Source organism: Epinephelus moara, chromosome 1 (assembly GCF_006386435.1).
Source record: "Epinephelus moara isolate mb chromosome 1, YSFRI_EMoa_1.0, whole genome shotgun sequence".
Classification (NCBI taxonomy): Eukaryota; Metazoa; Chordata; class Actinopteri; order Perciformes; family Serranidae; genus Epinephelus; species Epinephelus moara.
The window spans coordinates 28710933-28737007 of NC_065506.1; the positions used below are offsets into that span (position 1 = coordinate 28710933).

The 26075-nt window shown below is 42.4% G+C and overlaps 1 protein-coding gene across 6 annotated transcripts in view; it reads right to left on the reverse strand.

Moving 5' to 3' along the window:
- sox6 (SRY-box transcription factor 6) overlaps positions 1-26075 on the reverse strand; it is a 149224-nt gene that overhangs the window by 92939 nt on the left and 30210 nt on the right. For 5 of the 6 annotated variants that reach the window (XM_050043079.1, XM_050043116.1, XM_050043089.1 and 2 more), the window contains exons 3-5: positions 25640-25690; positions 6077-6317; positions 2146-2356 (exon numbers count right to left, since the gene is read on the reverse strand). In XM_050043079.1, coding sequence (XP_049899036.1) covers positions 2146-2356; positions 6077-6317; positions 25640-25674 — 487 coding nt within the window. In that variant the 5' untranslated portion in view covers positions 25675-25690. The remainder of the gene's footprint in view (positions 1-2145; positions 2357-6076; positions 6318-25639; positions 25691-26075) is intronic. The other variant, XM_050043098.1, reaches the window with a different exon arrangement.

Genomic DNA, 26075 nt, shown 5'->3' on the forward strand with positions numbered 1-26075 from the left:
AATTAGACACAACAGTTGTCATGCTTAGATAAGCGATATATTTAGCTCATCTGTTGCTTGCGCCACATTAGCAGCATCATTAAGACAACAAATGCCTTCTCAAACCTTCTAGTGTGTTCTTTAATGGGTTAATCCTGCCCCTTTTCAATTTCCAACAGCGTCTCTCCGGAAACAAAGACATTTTATCAGGACTTCTCAAGGTTCCTGTGAGTTTTTCCTTTGTCAGTTTAAGAGTCCCTCTCCCTCCATTTTACAGTGATCACTGATCATCACCACTGAAGCTTCCTCAAGTGCCCTCAAGAACAGAGTATCTCTCAGTTCCTGCAGCTTGGGGACTGCATACTGAACTTTGTGAGGCTCTTGTCTTCTGCTGTGCTCCCTGCTCAGAAACTAATTTCCTTCAACAAGGGAGTTTATTTAGGTGGCAATGATACACAGCGCATGAGGCAGACCAAGTCTCTATTATTAACAGGAGATTAAAACAGCTGTATGGCACTCTAAAGCACCCTCTCCTCCCTGCGCTAACATACGGCCCTGGATTACAAGCTGCACTTGACCATTTAAATTACTGCAACAACCAGCCTTCACCAGCTGGGGCTCATTACCATAACGCTTGCCGTCGCTACAGAGAGCGCCGACAATCTTGCCATGAAAATCAACTCCGCTAGAAACAGGACACATATGAAATATATTCTTACCTCAGGGTAAAACAAAGAAGCAGTAACAACATTGCTTTTTTTTTTTTTTTTTTTTAACTAACCAATATTTCTCTTGTGAGGCGCTGTGGGCACTCTCTTGTGTCCTGGATCAGCTCCAGATCTAAGACCAGCAAGAGTACTGCATATTCCTAATATTCATGTCTGTTAGTGTGACAGGAAACTAAAGCACTCAGAGGAAACCTCGTGAACACGGGCAAAACATAAAAACTCTTCACAGGCAAATGTATCTACTGTTTTACAGTTTTATGAGTATTAATTGTGATATCCATAGAGGGCTTTTACCTTTGGATTTTTTGCCAAATTGCCAATATCAGCAGCCATTAGAAAATATAAAAGGCATTCATTACAGTCTCCTGGTATGCTTATGTGCACAAGCATGATTTGTGTGTTTAAGGTTTCAAATACCTCTGGTCCTTTTTTGTGATTCGATCCTTTTCACAAATCCAAACTTCTCGGTTTTCTAAATGATCTCCAATTTCCAGGTGTTCAGGTAAATGAGGACTGATTGTTCTGCCTTTTATCACCTAAACAACACCACAGATAATCAGTCCGCACATCAGGACGTGGCCAAATGATTATCCGGTGAGAGATCACCAAACGAACACTTAAAAAAGAAGTGGCAAATTATTTTTAGGCTAACAGAGGTCTAATTTATTCGTCTGATGAAGTGCTTAAGCTAAGAGCTCCCCAGACACTAAATGAGACACATGCATTCCCAAGGGGGTTTAACATTTGATTGGATGTAGTTATATTACTACAGCCCTAATTAAGAAGGGGGATGTGTTTCAGCAGCTCTTTCAAATATTTGTTTTTCCGCCATACTCTTGATAGACTGCAGGCTGTGGGAGGGAGAGCCGAGCAGGGTGAAATGGGGTGCAGATATGACATACTGTAGACCTAACAGTCTTATCACAGAAAACATTTTTTTTTTCTCTTCTCTTCATGCAACTGTAGGAAAATAAAAACTCTGTGTTGAATAGGATGTGAGAAGGGCCTGGGTTGTTTGTGTGTAGCAAACTTTGATGAATAACTGCGCTGAGTGAAAAGTGTTCTGTGTAGCGAAATAAAAAAGAGGTAATGTTCCTGGCATCAGGTCAGCACTATGAGTTTTATAGTCAAAGAGTTTGCCTTGGCACGGAAGAAGACCACACTTGTGCTGAGGTGCACTGCCACACAGTCTTTGTCACATTGGAAGAGGTTCAGAACAAACTGGAAACAGCGTAACGTCAGTATTCCCAGCTTGTGTGTGCCCGCATGAGTGTTTTAGACAGAGAGATACACGAGAAAAGAGGCGGACAGTCAGGAAGCTAGAAAATTATGAGAAAAGAAAGAGGGAAAATTCAGGAAGATGAGGCGCACTTAGGAGGAAGAGGTATTGCTGCACCCATACACACACACACATACACACACATACAGGGAGTCCTACCGTCTTGCTCTGTCTTTGTCATCTCCTCCAGTTTCTTCTGCTTCAGCGTGTCCACTACGTCTGCCAGGCTTCCTTTGCGGCGCTCCGGAGTTCCAAACGCTGATCCGCTCAGCAGGTCACTTCGCTCCCGGGCCCCCTCCTCCGGCTTGTGTGGGGAAGTGGAATTGTTCCGGAAGGAGTACAGGGAACATACTTTATTGCTGTCAGATTCCTGTAAGACAAACAAAAGTTGGGAGGGGTGGCAACAAGGGATGGGATTTGTATTAAATGATGAGTGTGTTTCTGTGTTCTGTCAGGGCTCCATTGAGCCTCTTTGACAGTTTTTCATTCAAATGCAGTGATTGCTACATTTTTGCAGCTCAGGGGCGATTTGGCCGTATCAAATAGCTCCTCTCTGGCTTTCATACAGCCGCTTCTGTGTCTTCAACAGAGCTGGCTTTGCAGGTAAATGAGATATGACAAGTGAAAAAACTGAGATGAAATGATGAGGTACACTTTCATAGGGCATATCCATAATGTGCTCTTTACTTTTCATCTGCAGAGACTACACAGAGAAACCTCCCAACTGTAATTTCTCAAATTGCTTTTGAGTGTGCATTTGTGTTAGGGTGACTGCTGTGTAATTTGTTCATTTTCTAGTGGAGACCTATTCTCAGCTGAGTGCCTTGAGCCATCGTAAATCTGTGTCCTGTCTCGAGCTGTTGTTGTTTTTCAGTCCCACCTGTGTATGGTTTAGTATTTAACTAAGGGTCCTGTCTCTGGCTGACTGGCTGAGTGCTCCCTGTGCACAAACAGAGACATGAAGGAAATGGGGAGAAGAATGGGAGCGAGCTCCAGGGTAGGGGGAGAGAGGGAGAGAACACTCTGCACATGGGAGTGTGTAGTCAGCACACAGACCATGGCTGAGGGTTGCGTCTGACAGAAGGTGGTGTTAATTATGGTTTGTGGAGTCTGAGAAAGCAGAAGGTGGCTAAGCAGCCAGGAGTTTGCAGCCTTTAACGGGGGAACAGTTAGCTCTGATTTAAACTTTGGGCCTCGTAGCGAGGGAAATAAACATGACACACGTTTTTATCCAACACATAGTGCAAGGCTATCATGGAAAAATGAGCTTTAATCAGCAGCAGTGTGATAACAGAATGTAAGACAGCAGCATGATAGAACCATGTCTGGAGCTGCTGACAATCGTAAATACGTATATTAAAAAAAACGTCAGGAATGTGGTGAAGGAACCTGGCCAGTGCCAATTTCTCATCCCTGCGTTGCATGTCGAGCTCCAGGCAGAGTTGCAGTGGTGTGTAGGGTGGTCTGGTACCAAGCGCCAGGGTGGCACGACCTACAAGCCTACTCTGCACCTCCCAGCCCTGTGTTGGATGATTATGCAGTGTGGCAGAGACAGTGGAGAGTGCTTGAGGGGAGTGGAGCAGTGCTGGGTTAATCAGCTGGCGCAGGTTCACGGCACAGCCCACACAGACGCATGGCACAGCAGTGGAGTCAGGTAATCAGCAAAGGCAACACTCTCATTCCTTTCGCCTTATGCCTTTCCCTTTTCTTCTCTCGGTCTCACCCTGTCGTCCTCCATTTTACCTTTCTTTCTCTCTTTGTGTCCTTCGTCTCACTCACTCTTTGAAGTGAGAATGACTGAAGGTGTTTGTTTTGTCTCTCCATCATTTAGAACTAATATAGCTCGACTTGTAATTGCCATTTTTGTAAATCACTTTGTAAACACAATTTTACAAAGGTGCTATACAAATCATAATTACTAGTATTAATAATTGATCGATTGGATGTTGGTTTTATTAATACTTTTATTCTTTCTCTTCAGCTTCCCATTTTAAAACTTGCTAAAATCTCCTGTTACTGTCAACACCAGAGCAATCCTTTGCCTGTCAATTACCTACATTGTCAGCATGCACACCCCAGCATCATGAGTCTGCTGGATTTGTGCGTGTATGTGTTTGTGTGTGTGTGTGTGTGTGTGTGTGTGTGTGTGTTTTTCGTGTGCATTGTGCTGCAATGCTGAGGTGTTGAGGGTCTCACTGGCCAACTGCAGAGCTCCTTCAGAGGCCCTCAGGGTCTCTTTACCATAGACCCGTCTGTCACAGACAACCACCTGCCTCACATGTCTATAGCCCACAAGTGCCTGTGCTCTTCTTCGCTCCGCTCACATCAAAGCAGCTCCGCACTTAGAATGTACAGCGTCTGGCGTCTGGCTGCAGATGTAGCGTATACACAAGAAAAACAACACACGTGCGCCGAGGACAAGACATGTTTCTTTAATAGCAGCAAGAATGCATCGTGACCTTCCATCAGTCGTGATGTGATTTTATGAGCCATTCGCATTATTAGAGGGAGAGTTAGGAGGTCCTCTGTTTAACCTAATAATAGCTGATGGTTTAGTGTTTGGCAGAGCTGCCGATCTAAAGACCCAGGATTCCCAGAGGTTTCATGGCATTAGGGAGTCACGGGGATGGAGCTAGGGTTAGAATATCTGCAGAGCTTCTATGAATAACCCAGAAACAATAGGTGCTCACTGAGCCTTGATCTTGAATACCCAAGTGAAGACAGTAAGACGTAGCTGCGCTTACATGGACAACGTTTGTTCAATCAGATTAAAATCATTCTGATTAGATATTCCCACTTAAAGGTTTACAAGGACGCTAAAGTGATACGACAAGATGTGCGTTTACATGCGCCACAGCATTTAATTAGAATCTAGCCTCTTTGACTTGTGCAAAGTGGTTCCACCCAGTGTGAAGCATCTCATATGCTGTAAATATAACAGAAGAAGGTTTTCCCAGCTTTACTGAGAAAATTCAATTCATTCAATACATAAAGTGTAGAAGGAGAAGTGGTTCTGCCTTAGCACAGTTCAGTAGTACCTAAATAACGTAAGTGTAACCAAGGTTATTTTTTGTAGCTACAAATTACAGGTCTCCCCTAAACCAGTGGTTCCCAACTGTTGGGTTGTGGTCCAAAAGTGGGTCGCAAACATGTCAAGTAAGTAAAAAACACACTTTATTTTGAAGTGCAGTGAATTTCTGTCACAGAGCTTTTGTTTTGAAGTTCCATTTCCTGCTGTAGAATGAGTGACTAATAGAAAGCTACGTGAAAGAGATGGCAAGCTAGCTCGACGACATGGCCAACCACACGTATGAGCTGAATGTATTAAACTGTGTGGAACTCGAACTAATGACTAAGGAGAAATTTGGACCTTGTGGCGGGACCAGTTGGGAACCACTGCCCTAAACACCTCAAATGCAGACTATCAGTAGATGCTTTAAACATCTGATATTCAGGCCACTGCCACTGGTAGCGATAGATGACTGATATGTCCAGCGACTTCACAACACAGCCTGTAAAAATGTTACATAAAGCTACTGTTTAAAAAAGAAAATCCCTTATGTATCAGAGCACTAGTAGAGCGTTTAATATTTTTTGAATTTATGAACGATTTCCTATCATAATCAGCAGCAGGAGGCGTGTAGAAACTGCTGTTGTGGCGTGTTGGTGCTCGCACCAGCGATGTCATCTAATATAACCTCCATGTGGAGCAAACATGCGCAGAAATATTTATTCCAACCAGAGAGAGAAGATCGGATTAAGTGTTTACATGGTTATTGGGTGCAGATATTTTCCTATTTAATGGATGATCACCACCCCTCTCAACCTGATTAACAATTCCCTCTGATAAGGCTGGATGTCATTATATGAGGCATTTTTATTTTGATTGGGCTGTTAATTAGGGTCCATGTAAACGCACCTAGTCTGGTAATCTCATAGATTTGACATAGTTCTGCTTTACAAGGTTTCTTTAAAAAGAAACTTTTACTTCATCATTTATGCTTCTGTTTCCCTTTTATTCCATCCTCACCACATCCCCATCAAATAAGAGTTAAAAGAGGTTTTATGTGTGTATGCTGACATGTCTCACCATGCGCTGTTGGGCTGACACCAGGCTGTCCCAGTCGCTTTCTGGCGGCACGCTGCTGAGCGGCTGCATTTCATCGGGATGGGCTTTTCCATGGAGCAGGCTGTGGAGGGGCAGCTGTGGGGTGCCATGGGCCTCGGCACTCTCCTCTTTCTCCCAAGACAAGTGCTCCTGACTCATGGCGTCATCCCCATCAACCACGGATGCGAAGGGAGACGTGGCTTGCTTGGAAGACATGACTCTGCTGTGGAGCAGGAAAAGCAGAACAGAGTCAAGAAAAGGAAACGATATCTTTCGTGGATCATCAAAAGTACGTGGAAAGGAATGCTGTTCCCTCAAGTATGTCATGGACGACTTGTAGTTGTGTTCAAGTGACTGTGCGTGGCTGTTACTGGGATTATAAGTGGTGCACCTGAGCAGATAATGCTGCATGGATTGAATGCTCCACCTGACTGTTGCCTGTGCCTGCTCTGGCCTGTGTTTGGAGCAAGCAGTGGGGTCCCTAATCCTAATGCAGATGGATGGCTTGATCTAGGGCTGGAACTGTGCCTGCTTGGGTCTTGGCCCAAACCCCAAGACAGTTACTCAGGCAGTAGGTCAGCCAGGCAGTGGGACTACCATCCAGATAAAAAGTAAAAACCTCACAAATAAGTTTACTCCTGGTATGCAGCGATGTTAAACAAGGTTCCTTTTTTTTCTGTAATATTATTTTTTTTTTAATTATTGCTTAATTGATTTGATGTGGTTTTGTCCTTCAGGCATTTCATCACCATCTTTGATTTAACTCAGAAGCAATCAAACACAAACAAAAACCCAGCCTTGTCTTCTTTTGTTTTCACTCGTCAAATTAGGAAATTATTAACATTTTGGTGTGACAGTGTTCCCTCGGGCCAACAAATCCCACTTAAGCAGCTTAAAAATCAAAAGCGAACAGTGGAGGACTAAATTCACAAATCTGTCACATGCTTTCATGAATATTACAGTGAAGAGTGTACTTGACATATCAGGTGCAAAGGAAACTCATGTTAATTCTAATTTAATTTTTTTCCCCCCCTCTTTTACAACCCAACTCTTTTCGGTGTGGAATTTATACAACCAATTCCGCTTTTTCTCACAATTAATGAGGCCGCACGCATGCTGTGTGCTACAATGAATGAAATTAAACACTGTGCCAGCAAATCTAATTATGCATTTGGTATTAAATTAAAAAGGGGATAATATGGCCTTCCTACTGATGTGAAGTGGAGAGAAGGAGCTGGAGCATATTTAACTCGTAATCCGCTTTTCCCTGAGCTGTTGTTCTGCTTATTTATTTTTTATTCTACAGGACGTTGACCATTACAACGAGGATGTGACTACATGGGGCTCAAGCTTCGCAAGAGGACGAGTGTGCGTATGTGCGTGTGAGAGGAAGGAGAAAGACAAATTGGGGGTGTGAGGTCTGTGTTTGTATGTGACAAAATGCTCAAGGTAGTTCTTGCACTACATTTGATCACTGATCACCATCTGCCCCGTTCTCCAGCTCTATCCACAGGGGTCAGTGTGACAGCACTTTAGTTCCACCCTCAGTTTGCCTGGGGGGGGGGGGGGGGGACGACTCTCAAGGTTGAGACAGGCTGTGGGGCCATTGTGTCCTTGCGCTTTCTGCCGAGAGTCAGGCACTGAGAGATAGGGAAATATATGTTCCATTTATGAACAACGTCTTTGAGTCTGACAGTTCTTGATCTTCCTCAGAGAAGTCGTTCGAATGTATTGTCCATGTGCACACTGCTGAATTTATATTGTCTGTGGATAATCTTGGCGAGATTATTTGTATAGCATCGCATAGTAATAAAAGGCAGTGCAAAAGTGACAGTGCAGATGCCATTGCTTAATAAATCAGAAAAGTTTTTAGTCTTGAGAGAAAGTTTGAAGTCGGAGAAGACCTCCAAACTTCTGGACATTAATTCTAAATTAGTAGTGCAGAGAAATTAAAGGCTATGTCACCATGTTTTGTTTTAATCCTCCAAACAGTAAGCAGACCAGCCACCTGCACTGATGCTGAAACAGATCGGACATAATTCTGAAACATGCATTAAGTGTTGTATCCAAATAAAACAGTCACTGTGCATTACCACACTCTGTCTAACTCTCGTTCACACACACTGGCACATAGTCACAGATCAACCTGGGCAGCGAAGGGGGACCTAAACAATGGCAGCCAAAGTTAATCTCATGTGTCTCGGCAGCTGTACAAACAAACCCAGTAAGTCAGGTAGATGGCAGGGCAGGAGTGCGAGACCCGTGCCTGACTGACTGCCTGTCTGCCTGCCTGCCTGCCTGCCTGCCTGCCTGCCTGCCTGCCTGCCTGCCTGTCTCTCCTTCAGTCTTTTAGCGCCTGGATGTGTTGTCAGCTGTGTCTTTAGTGGGACTCAGCCCTCAATTTTAATCAGCCATTAAATTGTTTCCTGTAATTATATCAAATAGAAAGTGATCTCAAAATTGGGTACTGTTAATTGAAAATCAAAAGTCAGAGCAAAGTTCAGAGCATGCGTGTAGAGGGGGCAGCAGCGGGGTTGGGGGGGTTGGAAGGGGAGGCGTGCATGTGTGTGTGAGTGTGTGTGAGTGCGTGCGTGTGTGCGTGGTGGGAGCCGATCAGGCACGCAGATTCTTGTGTATTTTTTATTCATGCACCCAAAAAGCCCGAGCCTCGAGAGCAACAAGCACCTTGTCCTCAATGGAGTGTGAGAGTGAAACAAAGCACTGCTTTTGTATTACACAGTAAATCAAGTGGTATTATTTTACCACTAAAATATTCAGTCTCTCAGGCACTTTTACTTTGGTCTCCAGCCATCAGTCAAACTGCTGAGGCGTGAGTGAGAGAAGGGGATAGAGGGAGAGAGAGAGAGAAAAGGAGAGAGGGAGCGATGGAGACTCCATCCTCCTGTAACATGTGTCTACAGCAATCTTGTTAAAGAATGCAACAGATCTGCGGCAGGCTCCATAACAGTATTTGTCAGCAGGAGTTAATAATTTATTAGCAGTGCTGGGAGGGCTGCGCTCAGGCAGCTTAAGAGTGCGGAGAACCCCCTCTGCCCCACCCCCACCTCCGACAAGCCCCATACAATACTACCTCATATTATTGAAAGGGAAAAGGGGAAGTGCGGCAGTAATTCTCTGAAAATATCTGAGGGCAACCATACGGTATTTTATTCCTCATATTTGGAGCAGGGATCACACAGCGCTGAGATCTAAAGGGGTTTGTGTGCAATAGATCAGCAAAGATGCAACAAAGACATTTGATGAGGAGCAAAATAAGGAGAATTCAGCTGAACGTGGGTACCACTGATGCATGTAGAATGTGATCATATTTTCTCATAGAACCACACTGTGAACAGTCTTAGCCTCTCTGCTCACAAAATCAGCAAAACAGCCCTGTTTGTACAACTATAGTGTATTCTTGCTGTTGAAATAACTTTACCAACATTAATAATTGAATCAGTTTCTCTGCAAAATAAGCCCAAAATGTGCTTTAACATACTAAACAGTGCAAATGTGGTGAACTGCAGAGGTAGCTCATGAATCCTTGACAAGCTGCCCTCCCTCATGCCTGATTACACAACAACAATGGACAACTAACAAACCACAGTGATCAATAAGTGCATGAAATGCTGCCTTCCTGCTGTCTTTCCCAAAGACAAAGCCCCAGTGACTTTGAGGAGTCGAGGCAGAGACGAGGGAGGGTCAGCTAGAAAAGAGAACTGGCCTAAATATAGCTGACAATATTGCGCACATTTGAAGGATTAGGACTTAAGTTCTCCAGCCGCGGGCTCATATGGCCTGGAATGCTTTGAGTCATGAATTGTTCCCCGCGATAATGTTTCATCATCGTGCAAAACAACCCCTGCTTAATTGGTGAGTATTAAAGGAGTGTTGTGCACTGCTCATGTAAGGGGGTCTTGTGACTGAGGGGCCATGTGTCCTCGGCTATCCCATTTCCCCTTTCATCGTAAAAGGGTCTGACTGACTTTCACCCGCTGTATCTGCTCTGTCACACTGTTTACCTTTTATAGACAATAGTGATAAGTAACTCCACACCGTCTCCCCCGTCTCCCCAACCCGCCCACATGCCCACTTGTGTGTCTCGCTACTGGTGTCTTGCACCTTTGGGTTTTGATCCCACACCTTCTTCCTTTTACATGTTATCAGCAGACAAAAGGAGAGAAGATCAAATCAGTTATTAAACACAAAAAGGCTGTTTTTTAAAAACTGGGATGGGAGAGCAGATGATATCAGATAAAAGGCTTTAACTTTCTATGTGACTGTCTTTAATCAGTGCACAGCATGCATGTGCATATAAACATACACAAATAATTAAAAAAATAGGAAACACTAAGACGTACAAAATATATTTATTTATGTAAGTAAAGGTAAATTTAACTGTTTCAATTTGCCAATCATGTTAAAGCATAGAACACTTGAGGTGTCTGACAGTGTTGGGAAGGTTACCTTTGAAATGTAACAGGTTACAGATTACTAGTTACCCTAATGTAACTATTCTAATTACTAGTAATGTAACTTGATTTCTTTTTGATTACGTTTTTAATCTCTAGAAAGAAGGCACTCCTGCAAGACAAAAAGATGCAAACAACAGAATGAATGTTAAATTCTACAAATAAACCTTTCATAGAAGAGAATATATTTATATGTAATTTGTAATCAGCGATCTCCGTAACACAGACTGATTGCATTTATTTTGTAATTTCACTACTTGTAATTAGTTACTCCCTGACACCGTTGACTGACTGCATGAAATCTTTTAATAGAGCCAATTAACAAAAGGTGCTATGGCAAATATGTGCACCAAACTAAGCAGTCATTGTTAAAATAAATAAATAAATAATTAAAGATAAATTAAAAAATAAAACATATGTGAGATTATTTGTTTAAATCAGCCTCCAAACAAAAGCAGCAACCTTGAAAATAAGTTGTATAATCATCATAGTTATCTTCTAAAGTGAAGTAGCTAAAGAAAATAGTTTGGGGGCGTTAAACCGTGTGTGTGTGTGTGCGCACTGGTGTGTGTGTGAGAAAAAGAAAGTCAGAGAGAGAGAAAATCATCTGTGTGTTTCCCTTCAGGGGTTCCTCCTGTTCTAACAGGTGTCGTGGTAGGGTTCCTCTGGGTTCTTCACCTGCCATAATGAGATATTACTACCTGACAGCTCCCAGCTGGAGGAGCATTGACACGGAATCCACCGTTTAGCACAATTAAATTATCACCCTCCATTGTGATTGTGCCATGCTGTGCAGCAGCCAGGTTTCTGGATACATAATCAACTCGTAACACGGGCTGTATACTGCACACAGTTAGCCTCTTTTTTCCACACACACTCACACTTCGACGCAGAGTGTGCGCGCACATACATGTTGCCTATCCTATTATTTCTGCAGCTTTAAAAACACATAATCAGAAAAAGAGATAGCCACAACTATTTTTCAGTCTGCGATTCAGTAATTGATTTAAGTCTCCTAAACCTCAGTCGACAAAGTAATTACAGATAATGATGTTAAAATATAGTAAATGGTTGGGAAAATACAGATTTTCCAACAAGGTAACCTACTGTACAGTGACTGGAGAGTTGTCTAAATGAATTTGTTTAAATTGTTCCTCCATTATTGTTGACCTTCCCTTGCAAAAAGTCAACTCAATTACGGCGGCACTTCATCCTCACTTCACACTCTCTCCTGATGCCTTCTCTATTAGAAACTGCCACGGTTACCACAGCTAAAATCCACACTCAAATGATAGCCACCCAGAGCAAATTAAGCAAGCCACCTGAAGTGCACACTTTACATATTGAGCAGAGCATTGATAATTACTTTGCAGGGTAAATTATTTGCAATAATATGCTGCTAGAGGAACTGCCTTGTATCTCACTTTAAACACTTGTGCAGCTGCCATGACAGCATGGTTGGTGTCCTTGCCCCCCACGCAAGGCAAAGGCAGATGCAGGTGTGAGAGTGCTTAAGTGTCCCTGTCTGTCTACTCGGAAAGGGTCGATGAGCACTCACACACTGAATCCCTCGTTGCCCCCTCCTCCACCTCCTCCTCCTCCTCCTTCTCCTTCGGTCCCCTGTGCCATTGGCCCTTTTCCTGATCCCAGGACACAAGCTCAGAGCTGGATGGCATAACAGCCTCTCAGTTCCCCAGGACACACACAAGTTCACTCATGCGTATGCTTTCACAAATGAAGGATGGTCATCCAAAAACATTCACTGCTGGCCCTTTTTTCCTGGACTCGCATCATTCTTTAACAGAAATTATCCACTAGACGAAGAGCACACTGGATGTTGTGGTTCAGACACTTAGAGAAACACACACACACACACACACACACACACACACACCAGAAGACGACTAACAGTAGCCTGACGACAACTTCAGCAACTCCTTCACCAGACAAACTGTCTCCCTGCCTGAGAGGCTTTAAAAAAGAGCACTGAGACAAGAAAAGCGTCTTGTTGTTTTACCTCTCTTTCTTTCTTTTACTTTCTCTTTTTCAGTGGGCCTGCTGGGGGATGGAGTTCCCAAAGAGCCCTCTGTTGCTGCTGCTGCACTTAAGCAAACCTCACAGTGAGTCAAGCCATCAACCAACACAACCCTATTTGCTGAGCAACAGTGGAGCTTTGTGGCTTGCCTCATAGTTGACAGTAAGTTATGAGCCCTTTGTGAGCAGGAGAAGGAAAACAGAGATCGGAATTTGGCAGGAACATAATAATACAGAAATCTCCTGTTCATGGAACCTGAAATTTTCATGGAAACAATCGAGCATTGTTGAAGGAAAGAAAAGCAATGGTGACAGATGAAATATAGAGTGGGGCCCCCTTTTTGTTAAACAGTAAACAAAGCGCTATTCAGGCCAGGTCCATTCTGTCATTTATAAAGATAACTTCTTCTGTGCGCTGGAGAGTTTGCAGCAAATGGCTGCACTTCAACAAATCGAGTGTAACATCTCTCACAGTCGCCAGAGAAGTGAGTTGAGGAGCTGGCTGGGGGGTGCCAAACACAAGTGAAGGGACGCATCCCAAGTTACCAAAGAGATGCACAATACATCTATAGGGAGCATAGAAATCTCAAAAAGGACGGGAAGTTAGAAAGGAGAAAGCAAGGCCTTTGAGAAAAAAAATAGACTTTTGGCCAAATACTCAAGGACAATAGCTAATTATGAAGGAGAAATTTTGCAGGGAGCAGTAAAAGCATGGGCACTACTGACCGTGAATGGTTTATGAAAGTAGGAGGGGGGTTTATTGTACTGTATGGCGGGGGAACTATGGGCCTCAGTCTTTGGTCTTGCCATCATGAGGTCATCATTGGCAACTTAAGTGCCCAGCAGAGCTGGGGTTGGTACAACTGCCGTTGGTTTTGGACATCTGGAATGTCGACACACAGTGGCCCACTTTCTCCGTCACTATCGACGTTTCTTTTTTTCTCCTGATGTAGAATGCTTCACAAGTCCTGGTCACCAAATTGGCAAATTTGAAATGTCTACAGAAAAGAAAAGCAATTTTGTTCTCTTTCATTTTCAACTCATAAAAAAGATTTCTGTAGCTAGGGGAAAAAATGAGGAAATTACCTTCAACACGGTTGTAATTAAGCTGCTGTATTCTTATTCTAGGGGCTGTGAGGACAACAGCTCATTAGCTACAGTGAGACCCACCTCTAATTCTTAAGGGTTTTTTTTTCCTTTTCTGCTATTCTTTTTCTCTTTCTGAATAAATTAATGGTATTCATTGAGCGCTCTCACACAAGGGAAGGCACACAAATGTGTCTCCCCTTGTGACAACTGGACTTCTTTTCCCTCTTTGTCTTTGGGCCCTTGTGTGTTTTTTTTAAGGACTGTGAGAAGAAGGGCTGGGATAGAACCGGGGAAGGGGGGGCGAGAGTAGCCACGTTTCATGTGACACGTCAATTGGAAAATCAAAACAGGGGTAGTTCATTTGCTCCACCCAGATGAGGCCATCTAGTAGAGCCATGATGAATAGGGGTCAGGCAAGCCACACCTCAAAGATTTATGATTAAGGCTTATTATGTTGGGAAACTGACATTGATTGCTGATTTAAACCACTGAAACCAATTAATTTGCCAGTGCTGAATAGAAAGCATGGTCAACAGTGTGTGTCATTCTGACAGGTTCAACAGGAAGAAGCCGAGCAAAAGTGAAGGTCTAAATGAATGGCTGGCACTGGGCCCTGTTTGGATGTGGTTAAAAGTTACCATGAGTGATTGACAGCTGATACAAAAAAGAGAGAAAAAATGAGATCTGAGGAGCAAAAGCAGAAACCCCAGCCACTGATCTGAGTAATTGCCCAAAAATTTGGTTCACAGAAGACATGTACAAGCTGCTGTTTTAGCAATGCTAAGATGGTTTCATTCATGGGCTGGCACTGAGAAAACCTGAGTAAATGAATGTGAAACATAGCCCTAATAAAATCAGAGAGCTGACAGACATGGTTGAACAGAAAAATGTGCTGTATTTCCAGTCCGGGGAAGCGAGCACTGTAGTGGATTAGATGCTGACTAAAACTCAAAATGCTTTAGCAGTAACCATGCGTCTGACCCTTATACTGTGCTTCTGCTCTTCTCTGCATTTGTTCAAAACGATGCACAAAAAGAAGCCGGAGCTGCAAGTAATATACCCACCATAATCTATTACCCAAGTGATTTTTGTGCTGTGTTCACACAACAAACACCACATTACGTTGGGTTGTATGTTATGTTTCTCTGTGGTCGCCGGGGAAGCTTGTTTTGTTTACTAATACCTTTTCCTCTGTGTTAGTTTCTCCTTTATTCTTTCGCTGGCTCGCACAGAGGACACATGCATCATGACAGTGCTTCAAAATGAAATCATTAACTAAATTGCTTTCTTAAAAAGCCACAAGTGTGCGGCAGGATTTGTGTGTGTGTTTGGCTGCGGGCCACGGGCCTCTGGTTCCCAGGCAGCCTCTGCCCCGGCTCTGTTGTGGTTCCCTGCCACCACACTCATTATGCTCAGCCTCAGCACAGCACGGTGCAGGGCTGCGGCTCGCCTCGCCTCACTCACTGGGCTAGTAGGAAATAATCTGGTAATCTCAAACTACTCCTCCATTTCAACTGGGGCCCCATTCACACAAAGAGAGCCTTTGTCCTGAGACATTTATGACCACCCTTTGAATCTCAATCAGGGAATCAATCAAAAACACATTAAACAAATATGGTTTTATATTTGATGTTGAAAGCTTAAAGGAAACTTTCTGTAGAGCTGACCTAAGATTTTATACGCCAGTGGTATCAAACAACAATCCCTGCTGTGCCCTCTCAGAATGCTCACAAACTTAAATAACGATGGAAAATATCCATATGAGCTCGTCAGAAAATTAATGAAAAACAACTGTGAAATTTACACATCAAGAAAATGCACACATAAGTCTTATGTAACAAAAATAAAACTTTTTGGAAGCAATCAATCTGCCTGTGATAGATTTCAATAAACAAAGCAAGCAGAATGGAAGGCAAATAGGGAGTGAAGGCCACACAAATATTTGATAAGAAGATAGGGACTGTAACTGAGCTGTATGACAGGGTAGCTGAAGACCCCACCTACTTACACACACCCACACACACACACACACACACACACACACACACCTAACCCTCAACCCTGACTGTCTATCTGCTCTGCGCTGAGCTGAAGGTAGCAGATGTGTCTTTCACAGCCTGTAGAGTGTGTAACCAATCTGCAAACAATAGCTGGAACTTGACAAAGGTCGTTGCACTTGCAGCACACTCTTTACAGTAAAGGGCAGTCAGATCCCACTGGCCACTTAGGTAAACCATACCCTTTAGTTTTTTTTTGACTTTACAGACCAGGGAACAGGAGTTTATCATTCAACACAAGCCGTAAATTGTGTCTCCACTATAATGCTATTTGAGCTCCGGCGTAAGCCCTTTAACAAAGTTTAAGTCACCTTTTTGACCTCATGTTAAGCTAACAGTTGGTGTAAACACGTTCAATCCTATTAACGTATTAATATACATGGGACGGGTAAAGTGCCACAGTGCCGTGTGCTCAAATCCTGCTCTGAGTCTTAATTACAACAGACAGCCATGACAGTGAAAAAGATCCAGCAGCAGCCATGCTCTCTAATACCTGCCACTGTGACCGCAGGATGTGGGGCAACAAAAGATTTTCAGAACATGCCAGATTAGTGCAGCCTTTGTTTTAATACTGTTTCAAGCTAATTTAATGATTTTCAGTTGAGTGGCTACAAAGATATTTAAAGGTGAAATTAAAAAACTGTACATGAGGGACACGTATGGCTGAAGTCACAATGTGGAAAAGGTTTTCTTACCAAGAAGTGGTGTCAGGTGTGTGTAGCCAAGGTGAACTGGTCCCATCATGATAGAAAAAAGGCAACAACAAAAAAAAAGCTTTCTTCAGATGTAAAAAGGGAATCAAATTACATCATATCCAAAAGTGACACAGGGTGAAAAATAAAGGTGACTGTTCATCATCAGCAAGTTACAGCACATGTAATTCTAGAGACTTAAATAGACTGGCAGGGAACCAGTAATGGCCAATCATAGGAGAGGTGGTGGCAGACAGAAGGTGTTTTGCATGAATTAATCAACTAGTTGGGTGTGGTCGAAAAGGCCCCAAGAGTATCTAAATAAATGCTGTCATGCACATCATCATATCTGTAAACGCTGTGCATATATGCGTGGGTGCAAAATATATGGCATGATATACCAGCAATATTATAAAACTTGACTCAAAGTGGCAAGTGAGACAAAAAATGCAGACAGAGTGGAAAGGACAGAAATACGCATGCACAAGATTGAAAGCACAAAGGAGAGCTTCAGTATCTTTTCTGCTGCTAGGTAAAAGGGTGGTCTATCACTCACGTCCCCCATGTCTCCTCTCTTGCTTCACATTTTGATATTTGCATTGTCTCTCAGTTTAAAGCAAAGTATGATGTGTCTTTGTCCTCTGGGGCCACACATTAGACGGCCACCAGTCTGCGCCTCGAGAGCATTTCCACCGTGTGAAGTATGTGTCAACATATTAAACAAATCTTAAAATATAAACCTCTCTCCATCAGTTAAATAGGTCACAATGTAATTAATCTACATTTGATTTGCTTATTACATGCCTGTCTGAGATTGTGTTGTGCAGAGTTTGTGCAGTCTATAAACCCTCCTCCTCTCTGGTGTCAGCAGGGCAGCCGTCCAGCATCAGCCTGGCATATCAGCTATAAATGGCAGCTACATCACTACAAGCTCGGGGCTAAAAATACAGGACCCGGTTTCTTCCGTTTCCCTGTATTCTCAATTGTGTGTGTGAAACTTCAGCTGAGCAACCCTGTAGGACCAGCTTTATGTGGAAAAAAAAAGAGTATTGCTTTTGGACCTGTTGAAGAGCGAGTAACAAATCCCCAGTATTTTGACAGCAAAATACAAAAAATTATAGCATGAGAGACCTTTTCCTCTTTGCTTGTGTGCCAGGTTTTAAGAAAGCTCTCTAAAAGCTATCAAAAGTTTCAAAATTTCCCACAACCCCCTCCTGTGGGTGTGCCTGTAAAGTGCTTCACTCCCCTCTCTCGAAAAGCTCTAAGGGATTGCATCATGGGACAGGGTGTAAAACGATGGTAGCAACATACTGTAACATGGGGGAAATACCTCATGTTGGTTGATTCATAAACACCTTGTGCACTGGCTGGCTGGCCTCTCAGACTGGTCTGTGCTGTGCTGGTTGTAATGGTAGATCTGACTGTGCCCAGTGCCAAGTCCCTACACTGGCCTGAGTGCTGTTTAGGAGCACGCACACGCACACTAACACACACACACAGAGTCACACAGATTATAGCGTGGCTCTGTTTTAATTGAGTCTCAGCCTTTGTGGTGTCTGTTATCTCTGACTAATAGCATACATTGGCCCTCTCTCATTATCAGAGTGGGTCTTTATCAGAGACCCTTGTTTGATACAGTTAGAGTTGATGCATTATGAACCGCACACCAAGAGTCAGCAGCGATCTGCATATTCAATAACTTCCGTAATTATATGCGCAATTCATCAGATGGGATGTGATTGCAGGGGAAGTGGGATAGAGTGGAATAGAGAGGAGCAGAGAGGTCTGATTCCTGGAGGACTAAAGTCTAATCACAAAACTAACATGATAATTGAAATCTAAATTGAAAGGCTTAGCTCTCTGGGAGAGTATGTCAGACGTGGAGTGTAGAGGCGCTAGTGAGAGTGAAATAGAGGGAGAGAAAGAGTGGCAGGAAAAATAAGATTTAAACTGTGCTTGTAATACACAAGCCGCTAACAATACACACATTAAAAAGACAAAAAAAATAGGAGTGCTTTACACCAGAAATATAACACGCTCCAAGAAATGTCTCTGTATTCTGGTAAGGAGGTAAAACTTGTTGGAAGAGAGGGAGCTTTGAGCAGCATGCTGGGAGGCTGTGTGGAACACTTACAAAACAAACATGAGATTTGAACATATTTTTAAATATTTCAGTCACTTTTATGCACATGTCCAAATCCTCATGAAACTAACCACATAGTTTACAGTCATTGATAGCTCGTTATTTTAGTTGTGTTGCCATTACACAGGAGTTTGCTGCGAGGGTCCAAGAACTGAGGATGTTGTATGTTGTAAAGCCCTCTGAGGCAAATTGTGATTTTTGATGCTGGGCTTTAAAAATAAAATTGAATTAAATTACTGTCAACACCCATTTCCCAAAAAAATGCTACAGTATACTGTAATTTAAACCACTAGCATACTGTTTAGGGTCTCTGTGCTGTTGGCTACCGTGACATGTAATCACGTTTTGAAGCCTCAAGTTGAGCATTTCTGACATCGCCATCTTGTTTTTTTTGGAGCCAGAAGTGACGATATTTGGACGAGAGGGTGGAGCTATGAAGGAGCAAGGGGTTGATCAGACTCATGGACTATAGCGGCGCCTCGCAGACAGCCTGTCACTAAGCCTCATTTCCCATAAATATGCATAACTTTACAAGATTTTTGAGACATTTTCATACATGTGTAATAAAACCATAGACCCAGAGCTGCGGTTGGAAATATTTGGTGTGGCCCAAAGAGATCTGGGTCTCTCCCGAGCCCAGACCCATGCTTTAGCCTTTTCAGTAAGACATCTCATTCTGTACTACTGGAAGTCTAACCTGCCCCCTCTGTTTGGCCAATTGGTCAATGATGTCATGGAATTACATAAAGTATGGCAACCATTCCTGGACTATTGTAATAATGTCTTGCTGGGTCTATTCTGTTGCTGTTAATTCACTTGCAATACCTGATTATTATCATCAGTCTATCTTGACTCTATATTTTGTCTAGCGATGTGTATTAAGTGTATTTAGCGGTGTTTATTTGTTTGTCTGTGCAGGCCAGTCTTGGTGAGGGGTGGGGTGCGTTTGGATGTTGTGGGTTCAGAGTGTATATGCTCCATGTTTCTTGTTTCCTGCGTCTTCTAAAAACACAATAAATATAATTGAATAATGATAATAATATGCGTAACTTTAAGCCTTAAAAAACTGTAAACGGGTGAGTTATATAAAAATTCACCTCCCGTGGAGTTGTCATGCATGTTGACATTGGTTATAGACACCAAAATGTTTTTTGTACCAGGCTGTAAACATGTTTATGTCAGCTGTAAAGTTGAGCATTTTAACATTGGTGTCTATGGGGATTGACTGGTTTCTGGAGCCAGCCTCAAGTGGCCATTCAAGGAACTGCAGTTTCTGGCACTTTGCATTGGCTTCATTTTTCAGCCTTGGAGGTTGCCGCTTGGCTGTTGCTGTAAATGTACCAGCCCACAATGCATTGCTAACCACAGTACAAACCCATATTACATAAACACAGCAAGAAAATTGGCTGTACAATGTATTTCTGAAACAAAATAAGCACATTGGTTTTTAAAAGTCATATTTTTGTAACACTTCATTAACAACTAGGGCCAAGTATGGAAAAATTAGGGAAATGTATACATATTGTTTTCCTCAACACACTCACAGCCTGGTCCTGGAGAGAGTGCGTCAGAGGGCAGTTCAGTAATGACACAATATTCCACACTGTCACCATCATCCCTCTTTGCCTAAGTAGGACGGGCTACGCTGCCTTTAAAGTCCTTTTTCAAGAGGTGACTGAAATAATTACTTAACAGCAATTGTGTGAACAGGGACATGTTGTGCACTGCGTTGAACAGAATGGTCCTCAGCATACATAAGAGAGTCATTTATCCTTTTACACTGTTGCTACGTCACCAAATACAGAAATGCACATACAAAAAAAAATTGGAGGTTTTATATTCCCAAACACCTTCAGTGCAGTTACACATAATCAGACAAATAATTTTCTTCCCAGGTGCATCTAATCAAAGGAAGTTTTTTAACGGGGCATTGCACTGAAGTAAAGCTGTCCTCCATTTCACCTCAAAGGCTTCACTTCTCCTGTTTTACTCATTGTGAAAGCGACCCAAAGGAAGAACTGCAGGAGAGGGACGGTGCAGAAAAGTCCTCTGTCCCATTCTCCTCTCCTCCCCCTTTCCTCCGCCGTCCCTCCCGACTACAGGATTCATATTCATCCCTCAATAACGTTTAATTAGTAATGCCAAATTCATTAACCTGTACTGCTGTTACGCTGGCCTCAGCCATAAATTAGCTTAATGTGAGCAGACGTATTGCAGCTGTAATAAGGGACATAAAACTCAAAGAGAAACACATACTGTTCCTCCATAGTCATGGATCATTATAAGTCAGCAGTGTTTTAGAGCAGGAGCAATCCTTTTCGGAGTCGCAGCTCTTTAGCAGCTCTTAACTATAAGCCCATCAAACACTTTTATTTTTTAGTAATGCTTAAGAAAATTGTTTGAATGCCGGTTGAAATAAAAAGAATATTATAGAAATGCATTAGTTACGATGACCAGTCTTTTCACCACCACTTCTCATCTCAAGATTTTCAATGCTTTAACTAAAATACATATAATATCTTTGAGTGTTCAATGATAGTTGAAAAGAAGCTAAAAAATGCTGCATTGGTTAAATACTGAGGTGTTTTTAAGATTCATGGAACAGTTCGTGTTGTTTCCAACTGAGCTGAGGTGCCAGGAACCAGTGCAGATTCAGTTGTATCAGTGAAAAGAGATGCAAGAGACAATTCCAACAGCTTCTGACAGCTCCGTCTAATTGGCCCAACTCTTTGGCATCTTGTTTGTGTTTATTTAATCAGCTGCGGGAATGTGTACATTTTGGCTGTGGGGCATATTACCCCCTTTATCATGAGGAGACATATAACTTGCAGCCTTTTCTGTCAATCTTGTTTTCTTTTAAAATATCTGAAATGGACAAACTTGAGGTTTTGTCTGTCGGGCAGACAAACGGATTCGGGAAACAACACACCATTGTAAGAACCTGAGACGACCTTCACTGTCCTAGGATTACACGTTGACCTTTCTGCTCCTCTATCCCCCAGTGATCTCGCCTAACAACTCACACCAAAGAGCCTATTAGGCCTGGATCCCACTTTGTTGTTAAAAAGGGTCTTGTCCTTTCAGAACACTCACTTCCTTGCTTTCTGTTTTTTCAAGCATAGGTGGTGGAGGAACACAAGTTCATTGTTCCCTCGCAGATGGAAGTTGGAGTTACCAGGGTAACAGCTCTAATCCTCCTTTTTTACCACTTTTTTCATATTAACAGCCTATCGAGTGCTACCTTTAAAGTCACAGGCAAGAGCACTCGCTCACTTTTAATTAGCTATGATTCTGTTTGCCAGGAGACAGCATGATGAGCTAATCGAAATTTACGAAATAATGACGTACTGCAGGCGGCTACTTTTTTCTCCTGAGGCCTGCTCCAAGAATAACAATAATGAGGCCATTATCGAGGACTGCACTTTAAAACGCTGCCCTGCCACCAAAACAGAGGACGTAATTGTTCTGGTGTTTTCCATACAATCAACAACCCATTGTTGATGACTTGAGAACTAAGGGAGCAAAGAATGGGTGCCATAATGATTGGTCTGTGCTGCCATGAAGATCCTGTACAAAGTGTCCACTGAGGAAGGACCTCGATAGACTACTGATTTGCTTGTAAGGGCTTTGGATGAAGACAACTGTCTGGCTCTGTAAAAAAAAAAAAAAAAAAAAAGAAGAAGAAGAAAAAAAAAAAGTCCTTTCTGCTTTTTGTCTGTTTTGCCGCTCAAATAGCCCCCAAGCCGCATTAGACAAGAACCATTCATATGGTGAAAGGCTGGGAGTCACACAGACTCATGTGAAGGGGCCACATAGTTGCTGGAGAGAATGGCCATTTATATAACCTCCCGCCATTACAGAAAAAATATAACTGATCTGTAGCAGAAGATAATAAAAAGTGTGTTTGTTATCTACAAGAAGACGACAAGGTGTCCGCTGAATAATAACGTATTAACATTTGCTTCTCTGCCTACATTTAAAAAGTCAATTTAGTTCACCAGTCATGTACATCAACGGAGCTTTATCTAACATGTCAAGATGACTCAATTAGATAATTGCATATCTCTGCTCCAAAACTAACTGCATTACAAATGCAGCCCGGCCATTAAAATATCCCAGAGATCAGATTATGATAAATAGGGGCTGAAAATGAAATATTTTGTCAAAAAGGTCCACGTCTAAACTTACTGGGTGAGAGCTCAGCGGGTTTGTACAAACACGGCGCTGCACCTATTAGCTGTGCTCTATTGTAAAGGAGTGAGAGAGACAGAGCTCGAGGGCAGGAGGAATGCTAAGTGGGCCCCTTAGCCTAGTCAACCTTCAGTGGGTTTCATTTATCTTCATCTTGTTAGACTAAATTAATTAACAATCTCAATGTTACACACTTTCTCCTTTCATTACATCAAATAATGGCAGAAATGTAGGGGGAGGTCCTGCCCACTGGGAGCAGAGAGACTGAAGACATCTCTCTCTCTCTCCCCCTCTCTCGCTCTCTCTGTTCACATCTCTGTGTTCTGTCTCTCTTCCTTCCCCTTTCTCTCTCACTCTCACTCAGTCTCTTTGACTACACAAACAAAAAGCTGTTAAACGTCTTCCATAAACATATGAAAAATTGATCTAAAATGAAAACACATCTTTTCAACAAAGAGGAAAAGCTGTGAGGCTCACAATGACACGAGCGCACAAATAGTTGTTTATTAAAGCCACTGTGCGCATTGTGTACTGTAGTTTGGAGAACTTTTGCATTACTTTTAGAAATGTTGGGACTTTTAAACAGACTGCCCTTATTACGAGACAGTACAAAGGCTTCGACTTGCACATGAAATATGGAGCTCAGATCTGAGGAGCTTGATGTGTTTTTCACGATGGCCGTGTATCATGTAGTGTTTTTACAACCATTATAACTCGCTGTATGCATGACTCAAAACCAAACTTGTGACTCATTACAATAATGAAAGGCTCTTCCGGTGTGCTACTGAGATATGACATGCAGTATAAAGAGTCAATAACATCTGCACATTGGGGCAGAAATGTATGAGCATGTTCAGAAAGCCCCCTTTGACCTAATTCAGTTGCTTGGGAAAAAGATACTGGGATTCTTCACTGGAGGAATGTCTTAACTGCCACATCCATCCACCCCTGTTTCTATCCTTTTCTCCCCTTTCACCCCTACCCCCACCCCGCCGCCCACTCCAGGACACAAGTCTTATCCAAGCAAAAGGGCTAACCCTGAAGCAAAGCCTGCCTTTAATCTTGGCCTGATTGTTGAGGCCTCCAATCTCCAGCCAGTGTGCGTGATATCTTTCTACTGGCGCTTCTCCTTTAATTAAAACAGACATTGACAGAAGGATGTGGATTAGTGGTGCAATAATGTGTTTACTTAGAATAATCACAATGTTTCCTTGCAGCTACGAGAACAAAAGGAAATTGTTCCAAATAGCCGAGGTCTAGGGTCATTTTCCGTGTTTTTTTTCTTTTGTAGTCGTGAGTCTGGATGCGGAAATATTCTCGCCGAATTTGAGATATGCTTCTGTCAAAGCTGCTCCAGTGCAACATACAGTGTACAGTGAGTCTTTAGTGCAGCTAGTTATCTACCAAACTGGTTTCAACAGGTGCTGAGAGATAAACGCTGCCATCCACTTTGTACCATTACAAAAAAAGCGGAAATGAGCATAGGCAGTGTGCTCTCAAAAATTTAACATGCTGTATGCCTGAATAACTTCTGTCAAACCATAACAGATATACCATACCAAATAAATTGGTGCCAAGCCATGAAAGATAAAACAGATACATTTCTGCATTACATATTTTATTTGTTTACTGCAGCACGTATATCAAGTATTTATGGATTTATACTAAATATATGTAATTTACATGTAAGTGATAAATGTCTCTTTCACTTTGTTGAATGAAATAAAATAAACTGTCTTAGTTAACAGCCATAGATGCATATTTTGTAAGTATGATTCTGCAGGATTTACTGCACAATTTAGCCCAACTTGCTTTTTTCTTAAGCTTATAAACGTGGGCCTCAATCTTATTTTGTATATGATTTTAAATGATTGAATTCTACAGATAAATAACATAAATTTAAACGCATGAGAGATTTTTCTATTGAATCCCTAAAGGACATTTTGACTAGCGAGGGTAATGGTATCAAATTGTCCTTTCTTTTTAAAATGCCCCCAACAGTTCTGAGGGAGAAAAAAAAATGCTGTTAATTTAATCAAATAAGTGACCTTTTGAAAAAGAAATCAAAGAGGATTCATTAGCTTTAGTAAAGTTTGGCTGACAGCAGCTTTGAAAGGCAGATGCTGCTGCTGTGGCTTCTAATGAGCCAACCCTAATTAGGGAGCAACACTGGAGCCTAGAGAAGGTGGTTGACTAGGAAAGGAGCCAATGGTAAATACACTCTCTTATTTACTTCCTCTGTGTGTAATGACAGCACAAATTTTTAATTAGAATCACAGGAAGGGTAAAGACAAAAAATGTAAATCTTTATGGTAGGTTGAATACAAACACGGAACACAACAGGAAACAACAGCACATCACAAAACAGATATGCCAGCGACTGCCTCGCCCCAACATCCCTGATTAGGGTGGTTTGGTAAGGGAGGGCAGATGGGGAGAGGGGTCAGACAAAAGCATGCAGTGTAAAGACACAGAAAGCCTGATCTGCAGGTCTTTTAAGCTGTGAAAGGGAGAAGAGGGAGAAAAAAAGGAGGGGCTGGGTATGGGGACAGCTCATCTACATGTGTCCCTTAAGTTGTTGATGTGTGCTTTCAGTCTGACTGGAGGCTATCAGGGTGAGCATGCCAGTCAGCCACACACTACATGAACACAATCATAACACAGAGCTTGGGTAAATAAGTTAGAATCCATGTTTGACATTGTTCAAATATTATATACAGACACATGCGCACACACAAACATGTGCACGCACACACAGTACAAAGTCTAAAGCTAACAATGTGTCAGAAAGCATAACCCCCTGTTAGCCCGCTACCACCCCTGCCCGACCTATGATCCTGAATGGCAACAACGGAAATGAAACTAACCTCAGTAAAAAGCTGCTACGAAGAAAGCCCTCCATGTCAGCGTGTGGGGTTCTGGCAGGAGAAATCACAGAGAACCATTTTCACTATGAAACGAGTGATAATCAAGAAGAAGAACAAGAGAGGGGAGGAAGGGGGGGGAGAAAGAAAGAGGAAAAGAAAGAAAGAAAAACACATAGAGCATACATCTTCCTCCTATAATAAGGCATGTCTTTAATTAAAGCAGAAATATGGCTACGAACCCATCCTCTCTTTTTATGAACTGACATCATTAATTATACCTCTTTCCATCGAGGGAGTGGATTTGCATACAACATCGGTTTGCACTGAGAGCCTGATGATATGTTTGCATCAAATAAACTCTGCCTACTGATCTCTATACAGGCTTTTTCCACGGCTGTGTGCAGATATATACATGTACATCCAGCACTGTAACCGC